Source organism: Marmota flaviventris, chromosome 3 (genome assembly GCF_047511675.1).
Source record: "Marmota flaviventris isolate mMarFla1 chromosome 3, mMarFla1.hap1, whole genome shotgun sequence".
Taxonomy (NCBI): Eukaryota; Metazoa; Chordata; class Mammalia; order Rodentia; family Sciuridae; genus Marmota; species Marmota flaviventris.
The window spans coordinates 153678444-153698576 of NC_092500.1; the positions used below are offsets into that span (position 1 = coordinate 153678444).

The window sequence follows — 20133 nt, forward strand, 5'->3', positions numbered from 1 at the left end:
CATTTCACCTTTAAGACACACCCAAAGACTAAAGTAAAGGAATGTATAAAGATACACCATGCAAATGGAAACCCACAGAAAGCAAGGGTATTTTACCTATATCAGATATAGACTTTCAGCAAAAAATAATAAAATGAGGCAAAGAAAATAATTATATAGTAATAAAATGGCTATTATTATATAGTAAGAAACTCATCAAGAGGACATAAAGAATTGTGAATATATATGCACCAACATCAGACCACCTAAATACATAAAGCAAATATTAATAGATTTTAAAGGAGAGAGACTAAAATATAAATTTAGAATAATGTTAGTACATACCTCATAGAACTGCTGTTAAATTTTTTTAAAGCACAGAATCTTAGACAACAAAATGGCAGCTTTCATTAGGAGACTCTAGGCAGTATTAAGGGTCAGATCATATGATCACACAAATATTATAAATGCCAACCAATGGTCCAATTAAGGGCCAGACTGAGTGGAAACAAATACTGAAAATGGCCAGGAAAAGAAGAACTCAATCAGAACTGGAAGGAGCCCAAAAGGTTTTTTGAGCTGGGCAAGGTGGTGCATGCCTATAATCCCAGCAACTCAGGAGGGTGAGTCAGGAGGATCTCAAATTCAAAGCCAGCCTCAGGGTCTCACTGAGGCACTAAGCAACTCAGTGAGACCTTGTCTCTAAATATAATACAACATAGGGGCTGGGGATGTGGCTCAATGGTCGAGTTCCCCTGAGTTCAATCCCTGATACCTGCCCCTACCCCACAAAAAAAAGGCTTTTTGCGATAGGTAGGATTTGAACTAGACTTTGATGGCTACATAAGGAAGAGGCAGAAAAGAATAAAAAGGATAATCCAAGAAAAGGCAAAGCATGACCAAATGAGAATGACAAATCCGCCATCCTTTCTTTCAGTAATTTCTCAGCTCTATGGCCACATAAGACTTACACTACAAATCAACTTTACAGGCTTATTCTTCTTCCAGTGACCTCTAGGCTTAGGAAAAAGTTGGTGGTAGTGGTTTCTGCTTTCAAAAGTATCAGGTTATATCTGAACCCATGGTTATACACTTCTCTTTCAGAAAATTCTCATTCACCTGCATATCTCAGCAGTGTTCTTCAGGACCATGTTATAAGACGCTGGGGATGAACCACAAGACTTTCAAATACTGTTTGCATCTCAGTTTTCAAAAATGTAGAAGCATTATTATCCTTTGGCAAAATAAAAATAACTTTTATTATACAGTATCAAGATTGGTCTGAAATAGCAACAATCATCAAAAAGAAAGTAAACATGAACTTTCTAGAAGAACACACCTACCTTAAGAAAAACTAGACTTCCTAATAAACAATTCATAAAGATAGGATCTGCTGTGTTTTCTTTTGCAAAGATTTTTCTCTCATCAGAAGTATAAGAACCAGGCATTTATTTACAATGACTTTCACTTTTCTCAAACTTCAGAATCACCTAAGAGACAGCAAGGTCTGCAAGTTCTCTGTTTTTCTATTAAGGAAAGGCTGCAATATAGCATCCTAATGAGGGCTGATGGAAAGATGTTTGTGGGGGTTCTAGACAACATGGATAAAGCATTATTGAGGCACTCCAAGCTAATTAACACAGAAGGTTGTAGGACACAATTCCAATCACTAGAAAAGGGATTCTTTTTCCTAAGATGTCCTCTCTCTGATATCACCTGTTGGTCTTCTGCTCTAAATGGGAGTTGGCATTTTCATTAATGTTAATACAATGTTGAATTGCATCCTACAGACTGAAAATGACTTACTGGTCTGACTCAATCTAGAAATAGCATATAACCTAGTTCTCTTTGCTCAAAATAGATTAAACTCTAGTCATACAAATAGCTGTGAACCCTTTCTTTTTTTTTTTTTTTTTTTTTTTTAATTTTTTATTGTGGGTTGTTCAAAACATTACAAATTTCTTGACATATCGTATTCCACACTTTGATTCAAGTGGGTTATGAACTCCCACCTTTACCCCATACCCAGATTGCAGAATCACATCAGTTACACATCCATTGATTTACAAATTGCCATACTAGTGTCTGTTGTGCTCTGCTGCCTTTCCCGTCCTCCACCCTCCCCCCTCCCCACCTCTCCCCTCCCCTCCCCTCCTCTCTCTCTACCTCCTCCACTGTATAACCCTGAGGGTCTCCTTCCATTACCATGCAATTACCCTTCTCTCTCCCTTTCCCTCCCACCTCTCATCCCTGTTAAATGTTAATCTTCTTCTCCTGCTCTTCGTCCCTACTTGTGAACCCTTTCAAAGCACTTAAATGTTTTGTTTTTATCTTGATTTCACAGGCAGTAAGATGAAACAGAAGACAGACATATAAATCCTCAAGCAAGTACCCTAAAATTTATTTGGATTTATATTATTATTTTGCTCTTCTATTTCCTACCTGTATGACTTTGGCCAAGTTTAAAGTCCATCAATTTATTAAATTTATTTAATAACCTGAGGTTATACTAAAAAGGACAAGAGATGGCTTACCTAAAAACACCAATTTTAAAACTCTGAACTGAAAAGAAAATGAAGGAAGGAAAGTCAGGGAAGAAAAGAAAACTACAAAATTTATTCTAAAAGGTCCCATATAATTGCTAAAAGTAGGCACAAAATTTAACTCTATAATCTTCACATATTAAAGTTAACAATGGCAATTTATAAAATCAGTAGGCAACATATTTAATCTGAATAAATGTATGTGTGATGGACTATATAAAAAATCTTTAAGGTTTATTGAAATAATTAAATGCCTCTATGAAAACACCTAATATAATCCCTAGCACATAGTAGCTGCTCCATAAATGTCTTCTTGAATTTCTTTTGAGTTTTTTTTGAAATAAATCTATTTTAAGCTGAGGTTCAAAAGTGGTATTTGAGAAATGCTACTCTAATCTTTTTTCACTTAGAATATTACTTTGGTCTCATTGAAATAAAAAGCAACATATAACAATCTATAATACAGAATTTCAGGATCATAGAATCTTTGTACTAAAAACTGAAAATAATTATATCCTACAAACATTATGAGAACACATTCACCTCCTATTCTTTAGCATATCCTAAAGAGAGGCACAATTTTTAAAATATTTATATTAAAAAATATACCTTTATTTTATTTATTTATTTATTTTTATGTGGTGCTGAGGATCGAACCCAGGGACTCACACATGCTAGGTGAGCGCTCTACTGATGAGCCACAAACCCAGCCCGAGGCACAATTTTTTTAAAAAAAGACAAATAAAATTGCTGTTAGCAAGCTGCAGAGAATATGTGCTATTGAAACAACCAAAATAATATAGTCTTGCACATGGTATTCAAAAATAATATGTAGGAGGTTGTCAGTTCTCAGATATTAGTGTTCTAATTAGTCTTCCTTAGAATAAAATGTCAAATGAGATAATATTTTTTTTTCTATTTTTGAAGAACAGAATCCTATAGGGTTTAGAAAGCAGTATCTAAGCATAAAGTGGTCTTAGAATATGGCTACATGTAGACATATACAGATAACTGAAAATAATCCTAAACAGATAATCTGAGTAGTTTTCTTTCTGCTTTAAACAATCAAGAAGAAGAGTGATTCTGTGTATTAGGAAGACTTGACATTTTCATTTTCTCAGAAGAAAATTGTCATGTATAAAAGGTGACTGGCTTTCAACAGAATGCAATTAGATTAATTCGAAACGGCTGCTACAGAAGCTAGATATGTAATTGGTGAGCTAAATAGTCTCATCCATGCACAAACAAAATGTTATGAAATTTATAAAAATCATTTATTTAAAATGGTTAGGGAATGGGTTCTTCAGGTTATGAACATTTGCAGCAACTAAGGCTTTCCTATTCTTTACATGGATTACCAATTTTCTAAGAATTAGAAGCCAATAATGTGTTAAAACTATCCCAGATAACTTTTAAACTTTGTTAGTTCAGAAGGAACACAGTAAATCTTTAAGAGCTTTAGAGTCACTGTTAAGATAATCCATTATTAGTACAGATTTATGGTTCTCACCTAACCTAATACTTCTAGCAAGTGGTACATTGCAAGTTCTCATTTGTTCCACGCTACCCTCAACCTATTACCACCACCATCACACAACTGAAACAGAATACAATCATACTCATAAATCCTCAAGAAACTTTTGGGATTCATTAAGCAGTACAAAACAGATGGATCAAGTTTTATTCTCTTCTTTGTTGTCTAAGAATAGTGCCTACATAGTGGGCAATCATGTGTAGGACTCTGCCTACAAAGCTTGGATTTCACTAGGAGGTGATGAAGGATATTCAGGCAAACAAGCTGCGCTATAGAACTAGGTAGAAGATTTTAATGAAGACAATAATAATGACATTTATTATGATAGGAATATCATCACTACCACCCTCATCATCTATTTTAACAATGTTCCTGAAACTGTTCTAGGAACAGTTTACATCAACTTCCTGATCCAATGAAAGGCACTATTAATATACCAAGGTTCAGACACAAAGGTTAAATAACTTATCCAAGGTTATAAAGCAAGAAGGTGGCAGAGCTGGGATTTCAACTTGGGCAGTCTAGCTTAGCCTTGTCCACTACAACATGCTACTTTCATCATACAAATTATTACCCAGTTCCCTAAACACCAAACCTTTCTCCTCTGAATTACTTTCTTCTGTTTTTTTTCCAGGTATTACCAAGTGTTCTTTTTTTCTTTTATTGATTTTTTAAAAAATAAATTACAGCGGAATGCATTATAATTCTTTTTACACATATACAGCACAATTTTTCATATCTCTGGTTGTATATAAAGTATGTTGACACTAATTCGTGTCTTCATACATGTACTTTGGATAATGATGTCTAACACATTCTACCATCCTTGCTAATCCCCTGCTCCCTCCTTTTCCCTCCCACCCCTCTGCCCTATCAAGAGTTGTCTATTCCTCCCATGCTCCTCCTCCCTACCACTATGAGTCAACCTCCTTATATCAGATAAAACATTTGGCTTTTTTTTTTTTTTTTGGAATTGGCTAACTTCACTTAGCATTATCTTCTTCAATGCCATTCATTTACCTGCAAAGGCCATAATTTTTTTCTCTTTTATTGCAGAGTAAAATTCTATTGTGTATATATGCCATATTTTTAATCCATTCATCCACTGAAGGACATCTACATAACTATATTCTCAGTGTCTTAAGCATACAATATATAGTACTTAATGCTCAATAAAAACTTATTCTATATTATGCATGCAAAAAATTTTGATGAGACACTTCTGTACATATACGCTTTGCTTTTATTATAACATCTTTCTCAAAGTACACTCCAGAGAATACTCATTCCTTTGTTGTTTTTCTTTGTCTACAAGATTCTACTCTTCATAATTTCTGCAAGGTCAGTTCACTTATGTGATATCTCTTTTTCAAGAGGTCTTTTATGACCACCTGATTTAAAATAGTTTTCACATCTTATCTACAGTACACATGGATTTATTAAGCCCAAATTATTCGTGATTATCTGAAATCAGCATTGCAAGCTTTCTACTTATCTCTACCTTCCCCAGACTGCCCTGAGGCAGCCTATGACAGTGTCTACAGCATATAACAAGTTCCAAAACATCATTTTTTATTTCAGTAAATAAATTATTCATAGGTTATCCTACTAAATATTTTGTTTTCATATAAATTTGTGAGACTGGGTTAGAGAAAGTTCAATAAATTTCATCAAGACTTTAGAGGCCTATGATATTTAAAAGGCAGTATGGCAGCTTTTGCCAAATATATCTGGTCATAGAAATGATCTGGCCATGAGAAATTTGTGTTTTTAATGGATCTCCTCACAAGAAGACACTCTGACTCTGGCAAGGGCCACAAGAGATGTATTAACTATATGAAAGCCTGGGCATTGCTTTAAGATGTGCCTTCTCCCCAATCTTTTCTTCACTAAAGAAATAGGTTCAAACAAGGTAAATCCAGGTAAAAGAAAGTTGCAGCACCTATACAGGCTGCCAAAATGAGGATCAAATATGGCATAAGGCATGGTTCACATGTGGTAACTCCTGGCCTTCCCACACCTTGACACAGTCTCCACAGATGAGAAGGGTGAGGCTCTGAGCAATGAATCAATATGGCCCATTTACCCACTAAGAGGGTAGACTGGGACTCAAATTCAGAAATGCCTGGCTCCAAAGACCATTTTCTTCCTGCTACTGTAGACTCTACCTTTTCATTCCTCCACTTCTCTCCAATCAGAACCTCGACATCCTGGGCCAGATGCTAGATGGGATATGGCTAGTCAAGAAGGAGCAAAAGTAGAGGATAGCACATTTGCCCTCTCCATACATGCTTAATTATACACTTATTATATACTCTACACATGCTTATATATTACTTATATAAACTAAGACAAGTTTTTCTTAATATTCAACATCAGGTACTATGAAATCTATGTAACAAAACAAAGTAGGAAATTTTATTGTGTAAAATTTGAGGAAAACTCTTTTTTCTATTGATGATTTATCAAATTAAGATATGAACTATTTTTATTATAAAAAATCTGATCTAGGATTTATCAAATTCATCCCTAGCCTTTCTTTTCCGTCATACACAAGAAGTTTCTTTACTTTTTTTTGAAAACAACATGTTCTAATAGGCTCTAAATACTACTACCTTAATGCAATACAAATTTATTTTAAGAAATGTGGATTACAGAAACCTTGCAAGTAGCATTATTTTGTTTAAGAAAGGAATTTAATTTAGTAATAAGTCTGAAACTCTGGAGTTATTTTTTTCCAGAACGTGCACAGAGAAGGCATTCATGAAATTAGATCTTTGCTATATTGACCAGAGAGAGAGAGAGAATGTAAAAATTTCACCTTCTCTGAAACACATTTACCCCTAAATGTACCACTGGATTCTGGGCAAAGAACCCACTTTTATATGCATAAGCCTGCTATTCAAACAACAGGAATTAATGCAGATAACATTCAGGAAGCAAAGCAGAATTCTACTATGGAGTGGCTCTAAGGTTAGGCCATTATTACACTGTTGCACCATTCTAGCCAAACTAATTTGTTTTCATGACAACCAAACAGTAATAATCTTCATATTACTAAGTAACAGTGCCTTATCCCTGCTCCAAATTCCAAGTTTTTTTAAGAAGGTCTTGTGGAAAACATAAAATGCTTCCATTTTAAACAACTTAAATTCATTTCACCATAAGACTACTTTCACTATTAAAATATAAACTAGGAAACTAATTTTGCATTGTTTAAGAGTTACAGTGTTTTCTGTTTTAATAGGGAATTGCCAGGTAACTAAAAGTATCTCATCCACATTGGAAAGTAAATAAAGATAGCAATTGGAGTCATTAGTTTTGTCCACATTAACTTAAAGGCAGCCGTTATTCTGACTGTATAACATTAATAAGAGGTATATTTTAGTTTTAGGGTTTAAGTGAAAATGTCAGCTGAAGCCACATCATGGCACTCTTTTTCCTCATTATTAAATCCAACACGACATTTTTTAAAGCTTCTCTGAATTTTATACCAGATCTAGTTGTCTTCATTAAGAGATTACACATCTGAGTAAACCAGGCACAAATTTCTGTACTTGTCTCCTCTAAGTCACCCTCTTTTCTGAATAGCTATGTAAGAGCAACAGCATTCATTACGAGCATGGAATGCAGCAGATGTTCTTGACGGTAATTATAGATTGTCCAAAGAGATTAGACAGAGTAAGGGCAACTCTGCTCCTACACTGACAGATTATTTGTCTTCAGGATCTAGTATTATTAGAGAAGAAATGTATTTCTGGGTTATACTGAAGTATCGAGGACACCAGGAAGTAGAGGTGGTTTTTACACCACTTTCGTTTCTTTGCAAAATGACCTTAAGATTCTGGAGCCAGAGAATATGGAGAACAAACTCACTCATTTAAAATTATGAAAAGCCATTAGATTCCAAGAACTATTCCAAATATGAAACACTTCAAAATTAGCCTGAAACTAGAGTCAGCCATTTAGGTTCCCTTCAATCTTTGGAAGATTGTAATGTAAGATGCCTAATTTTATAGATCACTTTAGTATCTTTTAAGAAATAATTACATTTAGTAATAAAGGAAGTAGTTATAAATACTTAGAGAAGAAAATGACAGGCTTGGTTTAATGCCTCACTGTCACCAACAACTTGCAATTCTCAAGTTTTGAAGAGGACTCTCTGCAGCTTCATTTTGCTCTGGGCCCTGTGGATGATGTAGCTGGTCCAATTTGTAGTGTGGTTTCTCTTTTTCTTACCTTCTTTCTTTTTTTTTTTTCCAATTTATTTTTTTAAGTACTGGGATTTAACCAGGGGCATTTGGCCACTGAGTCACATCCCCAGATCTTTTTTGTTTTTATTTTGAGAAAGGGCCTCACTAAGTTGCTTAGGGCCTTGCTCAGTTGCTGAGGCTGCCTGTAAACTTTTGATCCTCCTGCCTCAGCCTACCAAGTCAGGAGGATTACAGACATGTGCCACCATGCTTGCTAGTTTGGGTTTTTCAAATAAACTTTGGGTAAATGAGCAAATGTCATTTTCAAAAGGAATGTTAAAACTACAGAGAACTTCCAAGCTACTTCTACACACACACACACACACACACACACACACACACTAAAAAGAAAATGACAAAGTGAAAAATAATAGATGTATAAAAACTATGACAGATATTTAAGGACTCTTCATCAACACCAACATTCAGTATTAATTCCAAATTCCAAAGGCATTTGGAGTTATATTTTGGTCTTGAAATTAAAGGAAATAAATAGCTTTATAAATACTTTATATGTGTGTGAAACCAAATCTTATGAACAACTCGAGTTATTATTAAACCAGTACTGAAGATTAACATCTGCCACAATGTACCCACTGATTCCAAGTGGAAATTTAGCTAAGAACATCTAGGCCAGAAGTTCTCAGGTTTAAAAAGCCCTTCATTAATGTCTTTGATGGTAAGAAAAAGTAGAGAGAACATTTTCAAGATTCAGTCTGAATGCTTCTATGGATAAAAACCAGATTAAATTTATCTCCTATAAGATAAAATCTTAATCAAAGACTCATATGAAACCATCTTCCAAAACAAGTACTTACATTCAAAACTGATATTAGTTTTATTTTGTCTGTAAACATTATGTCTCCCGAAGTTGTGAACATAAAAATTTCTCAAATTTACATTCAAAGCCACAGAACATGAGAAAGTGGAAGTGTTGGCAAAAAAGTTCCCAACAGCTTTCCAAACATTTTTTCATAGTTACAATATGGTGTATACTATCCCTGAGGCAGTAAGACAAACTTTCCAAGTTGACAAGTAAATTGTCTATTTAAATATAAATTGTTCCATTAAACAACCCATGGCATGTAAAAACATGCCTCTGTGTAAATGCTATATATTAACTTGTCATATTACATCTGACAATAAGAACCTCAATTAATTTACATCATTAGTTTCCTTAACATTCTCTTAATGTTTTTATTTTCTGTACCCTAAGCAAACATAGCAAAATAAATAATGGTCATAAAGCAATTAGTTGAACCATTAAAAAAATATTTAACTGGTTGCTAGACTATCAAAAGGACCTTAAATTCTTTTACAAATAGGAAAGTTCAAACCTTAAGTCTAATTGTTTTTACTACCTATAGCTACATAGCATATGAACAAAATCTATGTTAACTAAAAACTCACAACAAATAAAGCAATAAATTATTAGTACCATCAATGCTGAGTACATTTAGCTTCCTTATTTTAACAGTCTATAGTTTTGGCTATAATCATTTATCTCATAAGCCCTTTAGGTACCTCTATAGTAAATGAAAATTTTATTTCATATTCATTAAATTCATGTTCTTTAGAAAGGTAGTTTATATTAAAGGCCAACAATTGGGGAGATCAGCAATTACCTTTCTCTGTTTTGTTGCCTTCTGATTTAGCATTCATTTGCACAGAAACTTCTATAAATTATATCCTCTGTACCAGAGATTTTTTTATTGTCAAAAAAGATCAACAAAGTCAGACAGGCTAAAAAGAAATTAGAAAAATACATTTTACTCTTGTAGAAAACATGTTTCATCTTACTTGACTATAGGCAACACCTTGAAAATAAAATAAAGTTTGAGTCTGGGGAAAGATAAGACAAAAGGGACTTTAACGGAGCTAGGCAGCAACTTTATGTACATCTTTTTAGGGTTCTGCTTAGAAGATTTCCTTTTTGTCTTACATACGAAGTTTCCTTAATAGTAAATTCCTTTAGGTTAAAGTAGGACATTATTTCCATTTGAGGTATATGTTACTCTAGAATGACCTGTGTACAAGTTAGAGAAACCCATACAAGCTATCCCACTCCTCAGTCTATACCCAAAGGACTTAAAATCAACACACTACAGTTATGCAGCCACCTCAATGTTTATAGCAGCTCAATTCACAATAGCTAAACTGCGGAAACAGCCTAAATGGCCTTCAATAGATGAATAGATAAATAATCTATGGTATCTATACACAATGGAATATTACTCAGCCTTAAAGGATAATAAAATTATGGCATTTTGGGGTATTAAATGGACAGAGTTAGAGAATATCATGCTAAGTGAAGTAAGCCAATCCCAAAAAATCAAAGGCCAAATGTTTTCTCTGATAAGTGGATGCTGATCTATAAGGGGGCGGGGGTGTGCATGGGAAGAATGGAGGAACTTGGGACTGAGCAGAGGGGAGGGTGGGCATGGAAGGGGGTGTGGGGGTGGTAGTGGAATCAGATGGACATTATTACCCCTATGTATGGGTATGACTGCACAAATGGTGTGACTCTGCATCATATACAACCAGAGAAATGAAAAGTTGTGCTCCATTTGTGTAAAAAATAATTTTAAAAAGTAAAAAATAATAATAATAATGGACAGGAAGAGGGTACATTTGAAATTCAAAATTCTGAAGCAAGAGGAGCTCCTTAAAACCAAAACAAGAAAGATTTTAGGGCAAACAAATAACACTACATCATACAGCAACCAATAATGGCACATGTGATCATAATAGTTATTTCTCCTTTCCCCTTAAATTCCTAGTTTCTATTTACTGCCCCTACCACCCCCCCACACACATATACATTCTTCTCCCTCATCCTGGCAAATCTCTGCCCTGAAAGATGAACTCAAAAGTTAATTATCCTCTGCGGGCCTTCCTTTTTCCATTTCCCACACATAATTCATTATATCTTAATATTTAACATGTAATATTAGTGTGTTCACATTCTCCTTGTACTATATACTAGGACATGACTTCTCTTGAGAACATCATAGTCATCTCTGAATCCTCTCTATGCCTAAGAACATAAAACTCCTAAAAAAAAAAAGAAAAAACCCTAAATAGTGTTTCAATGAGTCACAGACACCAAAGACAAATTTAATAAAGGCTTGTGGAAATTTATGAATAATATTTTCATAATGAGTTTCTAAAGAGAAGAAACTATAGGTTGCATCCTTAAGGCTTTCTTGAATAAAACTGGCTTTGAAATGGGTATAAGACAGCTAAGCTGACCTCCTTTTTTATCCACATGCAAAGAAATGGCACTTAGAAAAGGAAGTCTATGAGTTTTCAAGAACAGAAACATAACTTTTACACAGGACATCTACCTATTTCTAAAAGACACAGGACTCTAATGTAGGTTATACTTAAAACACTTTGACCTCCAGCCAAAGTGAAAAATTCATTTATAAAATAAATTCCTAAATATTAACACTTAGATTTATCAGGCTGCTGTCGCAATGTAGCAAAATCGAGGTTAACTAACAAGCTAGTATTGTTGTAAGAAACCTATTTTAACTGATCAGGAGGACTTTTCTATAATTGTGAAATGCATTTTAAAAATGGAAATTTACCCAAGAAAAACCCTGAAATCATTTTTTTAATAAAACAATATTGCAAGATCAATGATTTATTTCCAAATGGAATTTACGGATTAAGAATGAATTGCAGCTGGGAATGTAACTCAGTGGTAAGAGCACTTGCCTATCATTCAGGAGGCTTTGGGTTCCATCCCCAGCACCATTCTTCCCCCCAAAAAGAATGAACTGCAGGTTTCACTGGGGAGTGACGAAGAGAGAAACAATGAGTATTTTTTGTTAACTGAACAAAAGCCTCTCCAGAGTACTTAGACCTCTCTCCTCCAGGAGACAATCAACAGGGAACCAAGGCCACAGTATGAAATAGGGCCTACCTGCCCAATGAGTTTAGGGAACAACTGGGGAAACAGCCATATGCTAACATTATAACCATGACCACAATGAGGCCCTTTCTGAAGTCAGATATATCAGTGTGGACTTCAGTGGTTAAGGAAGGCATCAGAGAAGAGGTAGAACCTGAACTAATTTTGAAAAGTGGTAAGATTTTTGACAGCTGGATGATGACACTGCATACATAAACTTGTGAAATAGTTCTAAAAGCAGAATTCAACAAGCCAAGGCAACTAGATTCCTCCCCTGGAGACTGTGGATCTATTCACAGAGCACTCACTAGAAGGTAATATCCCCAGGAAACTCATGACTGATCCAGGTATTACTTAAATGTTCTCTGAGGACACTAAAGTAAGTTCTTTAACAACAACTAGATATTCTTTAAAAGGTAGATTGACCAGATCAGCTTGTGAAAGATGAGCAAACATGCTAAAAAGTTTCTTTTCTGTAAGACTCTACAGCTTCTAACATGAAAGTACACTGAATCTCTGAAAGAGTGATATAATACACTATATTTCTCAAACTTATTAGCTCAAGAACCCTCTTTAAAAGTAATACATGTTGGTTCACAGGACATAGTTCAGGAAGTGCAACTTGGAGGTATTGGAACCTGCCTGAGAGGGTGGGCCTGGGTGTGAACTTGGTTCCATTACCTACATGACCTCAGGCTTGGCATTTCCCTTCCCTACACCATGAATTTCCTCATCTATAAAAAGTCAGAATACAAAATTGAGAATGTAAATATGCCTAGCCCAGGATATTGTAAGAGTTCAATCAAAGTTAAATTATTTGTATTTAATGCTCAATTTTCAGACTAGAATTTATATCTCCAACAAGTGGAAAATGATTGTACTGATCCATTGTATCACAATATATAAATATAAATAAGTAAATAAAGTGTGTGTAAATGTATGGATTTAAAATAAGATTTGAAAACAGAGAAAAGAAGAGCCTTATCACTGCCCAGGGAAATAAGTATAGCCCAACTACACAATGACTAAAAGAAAGAACATCATTTTCAAATATTCCTAATCTGGAGAAAAATGTTTAAGAAAATACTGAAATAATGAAAGTGAATTAATAGAACAAAAAACATTATTCTTCACAACACAGACACAACAGGAATAAGACTAACAAACAGATTAATAGAACAAGTATTTACTCAACTTCATAAATTAACCACAGGTCAATGACTTAGATTTCTTAATACTGATTCACTATGCAAAAGTTTAAAAGTTTTAGAATATTAAGGGACCACAACTCAAAATTAAGTTGTAGACTATGATGGGTTGAAAAATAAGGGATAGAGTGTAAAATCAGAAACTTCCACAAAATAGTTGCTCTTCCAGTTTTATTGTCTGTCCCTCACATGGCTTCTGTTTTTCTTGAATTCATTGTAGGTTCAGTCCGAAAGCACCTGAAGTTTTAGCAATATAATGAACCATCTTATAAAAATCAGAATCACGCCTAAGTTTTTTAAAGGGGCAGATTAAAAATAATTTTGCAAATTCATTGTTCATTACAAGAGCACAAGAGTTTCTTATTCTGGGATGGGGATGTGGCTCAAGCGGTAGCGCGCTTGCCTGGCATGCATGCGGCCCGGGTTCGATCCTCAGCACCACATACAAACAAAGATACTGTGTCCGCTGATAACTAAAAAATAAATATTAAAATTCTGTCTCTCTCTTTAAAAAAAATTTAAAAAATAATTTTAAAAAAAGAGTTTCTTCTTTTTTTTTTTTTACTAACGTCCTCTTTCATTAAACCATCTCCATGCAAAAATGATCAGACATTAAAAGAGATTACTTTACAAAAGTATATACCCTAAAAACCACTAAAATAGTTCTACTAGGAAATAGAAGAGGCAATCCACAAAGCAGCATATGTGCTGTGATCTATGTCTACAGTGGGCCAGGAATACACTGAATAGTTAATGATAATTATCTCTGGGTAGGATGGATTATAGGTGAGTTTTAGTTTCACACTTGTTTTCACTTTTTTATACTTTCTACAATAATCATAATTTATATTCTGAAAAAAGTTATTTTAAAACAAATAAATTGTAGTGTTTTCTTCTTTCCCCATTTTAGAACACTGGTTCAGTGAAGGATACAACTTTTAAGACAGAAGCCTTCAATCTAGGAGTAAACTTTCATTAACTGAATTATTTTCTTTCTTTTAAGTGTTCTTGAAACTATGTACAAATTATTATGCTTATTCAAGAAGAAAGAAAAAGAAGAAAGGGAGAAGAGCATGTATAAAACTGCAAGTTAAATCCTGTAGTTAGCAGCTCTGGTAACTGTAACTAAGGGAAGAATAAAAAAAAAAAAAAACATTGCTATGGAGATTTTATGTCTTGTAGGCAGATAAGGGTGGAAAGGAAACTGAAGAGAAGGTAAGTTGCTAGGCCAGGCTCATAAAACTAGTAACAGTGATTGCACCAGGATTTTAACTCATGTCAGAGTCCATATGTACTTTAATTATATGATTGTCAGCTTCTATTTTTTAATCTACCAACTGCCAATTTGTCCTTGGGTAGCAACAGATTTTACAGTAAGAGAAACTAAATATGCATATAATTTCTCCAGGATATTTACTATTCATGGGGATTAATATTCATGGTTATTGACCTAATTATTTTAAAAAAGAAAAAAAAAATATGCAGTTCATCTCACTGCACCCTATCAAATCCTTCTTAATCCCTAACCCCAATACAAATGAGTGGCCTACACCATGACTTTATATACCAAGACACCTCCTGCTTTTGGGTGGCACACACTTCTTTTCTTCCTATACCTGGGTGCTCATTTGTCCTGCCTTACCCCAAGCGCTAGTGTTACTAAAATCAAGTTGAATGTAACTTCCCTAGAAATCATTAAAATTAATTATGGGCATATTTGGGTTTTTCAAAATACGAATTTTTCACTGTCAGTGAGACAATGACAAGAAAATCATTAAAATCTGGTTGAAGTGTATGTAAATCAAAGAAGCACATCATAAGCCTGTGTAAGGAAAGTGAACTCATGTTGAAAACCCTCAATAAAATAAATATTGGGAAAAAAAAGAAAATCACTAAAATATCACATTATTCCCAAATCATGAGATTACTCAATCTCTTGACCCAAAACAAAGTTTTTATCTCTTATTTGAGGAATACACAATTCCCTTAAGAGAAACTACTATAGTCTACATACTGGCAAAACCAAGAAATTGGTAGGCTCCAAGGCTTACACAAGGAAATAAAAAACTTTCCCAGCAGCACAGATTTAACCTCCACTATTTCCTGGTAACCAGCTTATAGTACAAAATTCTAAATTTAGTATTCTTGAGCTGTAGGTCCCTTTTGCTGCATATCCAATACATTTTAATTCATTGTTCTGACTGAGACAGGAAGCATTTAAGAGTATTTTTAAAATCATATATAGTAACTATAGTCTTATAAGATCAGGAGTTTTTCTCAATGAAGTAACTGTAGAAACGAAAATCCTCAATTAGCTTCCATATCCCAAAATGAATTTTTGCACTTTTTTCTTGAGACATTGATCTTCACTCCTATTAAGTTAAACCTCTAAGAGACATTGACCTTTCAAGATTTCAGTTGCCACTTAATGCATCATTCACTCTTTACACATATTTAAAGAGTGCTGTATACTGCTATATGCTTTCACAAAACAGTAAAGAGAATTCAACCAACCTAACTTCCTGGCGATGGCAACAGTGATTTCTACTGATAATAAGCAAACTGAAACACAGCAAATTTCTCATGTATTTTGCTTCACCACAAACTAGTTAAAACATGATAGTTTTTTTTTAACACATTTGGTGTCAGTCATCTATTACTGATGTGTTTTTAAATACACACATGTGATATCCTAAAGACAATTATGAATCAGTACTAATTCATGTATTTTAGAAATAAGTGCATCAAATATATACCTAAATTAAAAGTACTAGAAACAAATAAGACACTTGATTTAATAAGGCACTGTATATTTTCTGACCTTTCTTACCATTTAAAAATGGTTATCATGGTTGGGTATGGTAGTGCATGCCTATAATCCCAATGACTTGGGAGGCTGAGGCAGGAGGATCACAAGTTTAAATAGTTCAGGAATTTAATGAGGTCCTAAGCAACTTAGTGAAAGCCTGTCTCAAAATAAAAAATAAAAACATTAAAAGGACTGGGATGTATTTCAGTGGTAAAGTTAAAAAAAAAAAAAAAAAGAAGTAGTAGTAGTAGTAGTAGTAGTCAGCAGGTAAAATTATGACAAATGAACCAATGCTTATAGTTCACTGACAAGGTAGTGGGATAGAGAGAAGTTCATTAAAACTTACGTGACCAACTTTCGGAATACTAATATTTCAAAATACAACCATTCTAATTTTTTTTGGTGGGGGGAATATTATCAGGACCATGGTCTGCTTAGTAATTTAAATTTGATTTGATTTTCACCACTTGATATATATGACAGTCTTAAATAAAGCCCCTTTCAACCCAGGAAAATCTGCAGTCCATTGACAGAAAGAAGTCTCCTGCAAGAAAAGTAAATCCCTAACCTTACCCCCATTATTAGTCAATCACTGGGGTCTTTAGCTTTTATCATTCTTCTCTGTCAAGATCGGTGGCATTTCACAGGATGAAACAGCCTCTTCAAGGCAGGTTTTTTTTTTTTTTTTTTCTTTTTAGTGAGACATGAGAGAAGCGAGGAGGTATATAGAGATCAGACAGCAAAAAACTTTTTTAAAGGTTCATTATCTCTATAATTTTAGAAATGAAATTTCATTTTCTCATCAGTACTGTCTCATCACAAGAGTTACCCAGTTTATAATCTTTAATTAAAAAGAATTGGGTAAAAAAAGAAAAATGCAATTGGGTATATTCAGAAAATGCAACTTCTCTAGTGTGAGAATTTTAAGCAATGTGAGAATTTTAGGCTCCTCACTTTGAGGCAACATGGCTGTGTATCCAAATGGTAGATATATTTTATTGAAAATATAGATAGAAAAATCTATTGCTGACATTTGACACTAAAGGAATCATTCTTACAATTAGTACCCAGCGGGACCCAAAGAAACTGACCTACCACCAGTTCAACAAATTCCAAGCCTCATAATCAGGAAAAGAAATCCTCTGTCCCAAAGGAGGAAAAGAAAAAAGAAATGACTAAATAGGTTGAAGTTATTTCCACAAAGAATTGAAGGAACAGTAGAAAAGATATCTTACTTCATTAGTAATCAAAAAATCAAAGACACTGAATAAATATGCAAATATGTATTATTATCTTTGTGAATACCTTAAGTTCTGATTTTCTATATTTAAAAAGCATTTATTCCTTAATTGTTACTTATAATAACTTCCTTTTACTCTTCCTGCATTTTAACAGCCTTTATAAGCCATAAATCATTACATAAGACATGTTTACTTTTAAACAAAGTACCTGTTATTTAAGCTAAATAAGTAGACAAAAATCGGAATAAATGTTTCAAGCCATTCACTTTATCTGACAGGATTATTGCCAAAGTATAACAAAGATTTTAACATTTACATTTTGCTTAGTGTTACTGGGTAATTGAGCAGAGGTCAAGAATAGTAACTGTCTCTTATGAAACATAATTGTACCAGATGAAACTATTCATTAGACTCTGGCTGCTATTTTCTTGAACTGGTACAGGCTGCTCAAATAAGAGTAGCTGGCATTAGTCTGTGGCAGTAATTAATAGAAAATAAAGTGAAGCTACATTCATTAACACATCTTCCCATTTTCATATAGAAATCTGGGAATAAATAATCTGAGAATAATCTTGTAGTACATATGGATTTTGACCAATACTTCAGATGATACTAGCAATTCTCAAGCTATGAAGACAGCAGGACTAGGGAAGAGGTATGGCATTTTTGGCTCAATTAAAGTTTGCAGGTTGATATCACTCTTCAAAATTTTACTGAGCTTTCAAGTACCCTACATTTATTTTAAGATAAAAGTGTTTGTTATATGTGCCATGATTTAGTGTCTGAATGTTAACTACAAGAAAAAGAGTAAGTTATTTTAATTCATACCAAAAGAATGTATTTCTCTAAAATATTGAGGTATTTAGAAATCACCCTCTTTTAACATACTGTCAGAATACAAAAAATTTAGAAAATTATTTGCTAAAGCATTTTTTTTCTTTACCACTACGATATCTCTAATCTGTAAGCAACTTTATTTTAATTGCCCACCACAGGAGAAACATTCTTTTCCAATCTCCCGTGACTGATATTAGACTTAGAACTTCCTGAGGCCATCACAGGAAGCAATAGTTCATGAAACTGCACACCTATATTTCCTTATTCTAGCACTCCTTTGCTTATATGTTAAAATACAATTATCTATTTCAAATGATCACGATTTCCAATGTTGACATCAATCTTTTAGTTTAAAAAACTAAACATCTACTATAAGAGAAAATCTGCATGTATAAATTAGTAAGATTTTAGTTATTTCTATTTTATTACTCTAAAAAGCTCTTTGTAGTCATTTATTCTGTCATTATTTGAGAACATATTTGCCAAAAGTCTGATGGATTTTTTATTTATCTTAAATCATCCTGGTAAGAATTAGTAGACTTTTAAACAGGAGGTTTAAAAAGCTTTCTTTCAAAAGATGCAAAACCTTGCAAACAGATTGTAAAGGAAATAAATACTAACACTTTCACAACACATCTTGCTGCATCAAAGATTAAACGGATTAGTTAAGACATATGATGATCAAATTATCTAATAAGAACTGCATGGAAAAATACTAAATTTTGAAGGAGAAAAATCTGTCAGGAGTGGGGGTATTTAAGTCATCCTAAATATGTATACTTAAAACCTATGCCTAATAAGACAAATGTTTTAGGACATGCCTATGCCAGGTTTTGAAATTGCTATACAAAGCATTCTTCTTTTATAGGTACATGGGCTGCTATTAACAAAGAACTCTAGTATAGTATAACATATTGCTAGGTAAGTTTTTCTAGGTAAATAATTTCCCTCACAAATATATATTTTTCATAGTAGCATTAACAATCAAGCAAATAAAATCCCTTAATTGAATTGACCTCACTAGTGTTCAGAGTCATTTTTAAGATATTTCCACAACTGACTATAAACTATACATCTATCCAGAATTAGAATCTCCTTGCCATGTTCTTCTCTTCCCATATCCTGTACTTGAACATCTTTACCCGGTTACCTGTGATATATTATGGCAACACGACAACTGCATGATTTACTTAATTATACTGATAGCTCATGCAAGGGTTATGAGGTCATATTATTTTTTGCAATAATAGATGTTACTAAAAATGTATGTGAACAATTTACTTCAACAGAATAGAAAATCTGACGTGCAATTGTAAGTCCTGATAAATAAAGAACTTCCAGAGCACTCCAAACAAAACTTTATTTTCTCAATGTTCAGCTGTACCTTACTGTCCTTTTTTTCAATTTAGCCTTTCTAAGGCATATATTTTTTAAAATCTCACAAAATTATGAAGGTATTACTCTCATGTTATGACATCACTTCTCTTAAGGGTTTATCCTTAAAATTCTTAAAATTCTATAAACTGTTCGAAAGTGACTTCCATATTACATTAAGAATCTGAGACTGGTTAATAAGCAGAGTCAATAGGTTTTGTTTGTTTGTTTTTAGTGTTAAGTAGTTTTATTTTACAGTGCTTCTCATTTTTTATGTAATTTTTTTTATTTATATGACAGCAGAATGCATTACAATTCTTATTAAATATATAGAGCACAAGTTTTCATATCTCTGGTTGTATACATAGTATCTTCACACCACTTTGTGTCTTCATACATGTACTTTTAAATCAAGCATTCCAGCTGGAAAAGGGGG

General features: G+C 33.6%; 1 protein-coding gene across 3 annotated transcripts in view; it reads right to left on the bottom strand.

Moving 5' to 3' along the window:
* The window catches only part of Galnt7 (polypeptide N-acetylgalactosaminyltransferase 7), a 148380-nt gene that overhangs the window by 118454 nt on the left and 9793 nt on the right, over positions 1-20133 (bottom strand). The window contains exon 1 of one of the 3 annotated variants that reach the window (XM_071610523.1): positions 1099-1294. The exons of the other annotated variants lie outside the window; for them this stretch is intronic. Coding sequence (XP_071466624.1) covers positions 1099-1104 — 6 coding nt within the window. The 5' untranslated portion in view covers positions 1105-1294. Of the gene's footprint in view, positions 1-1098; positions 1295-20133 lie in introns of those variants that run through there. 3 annotated transcript variants of the gene reach the window in all.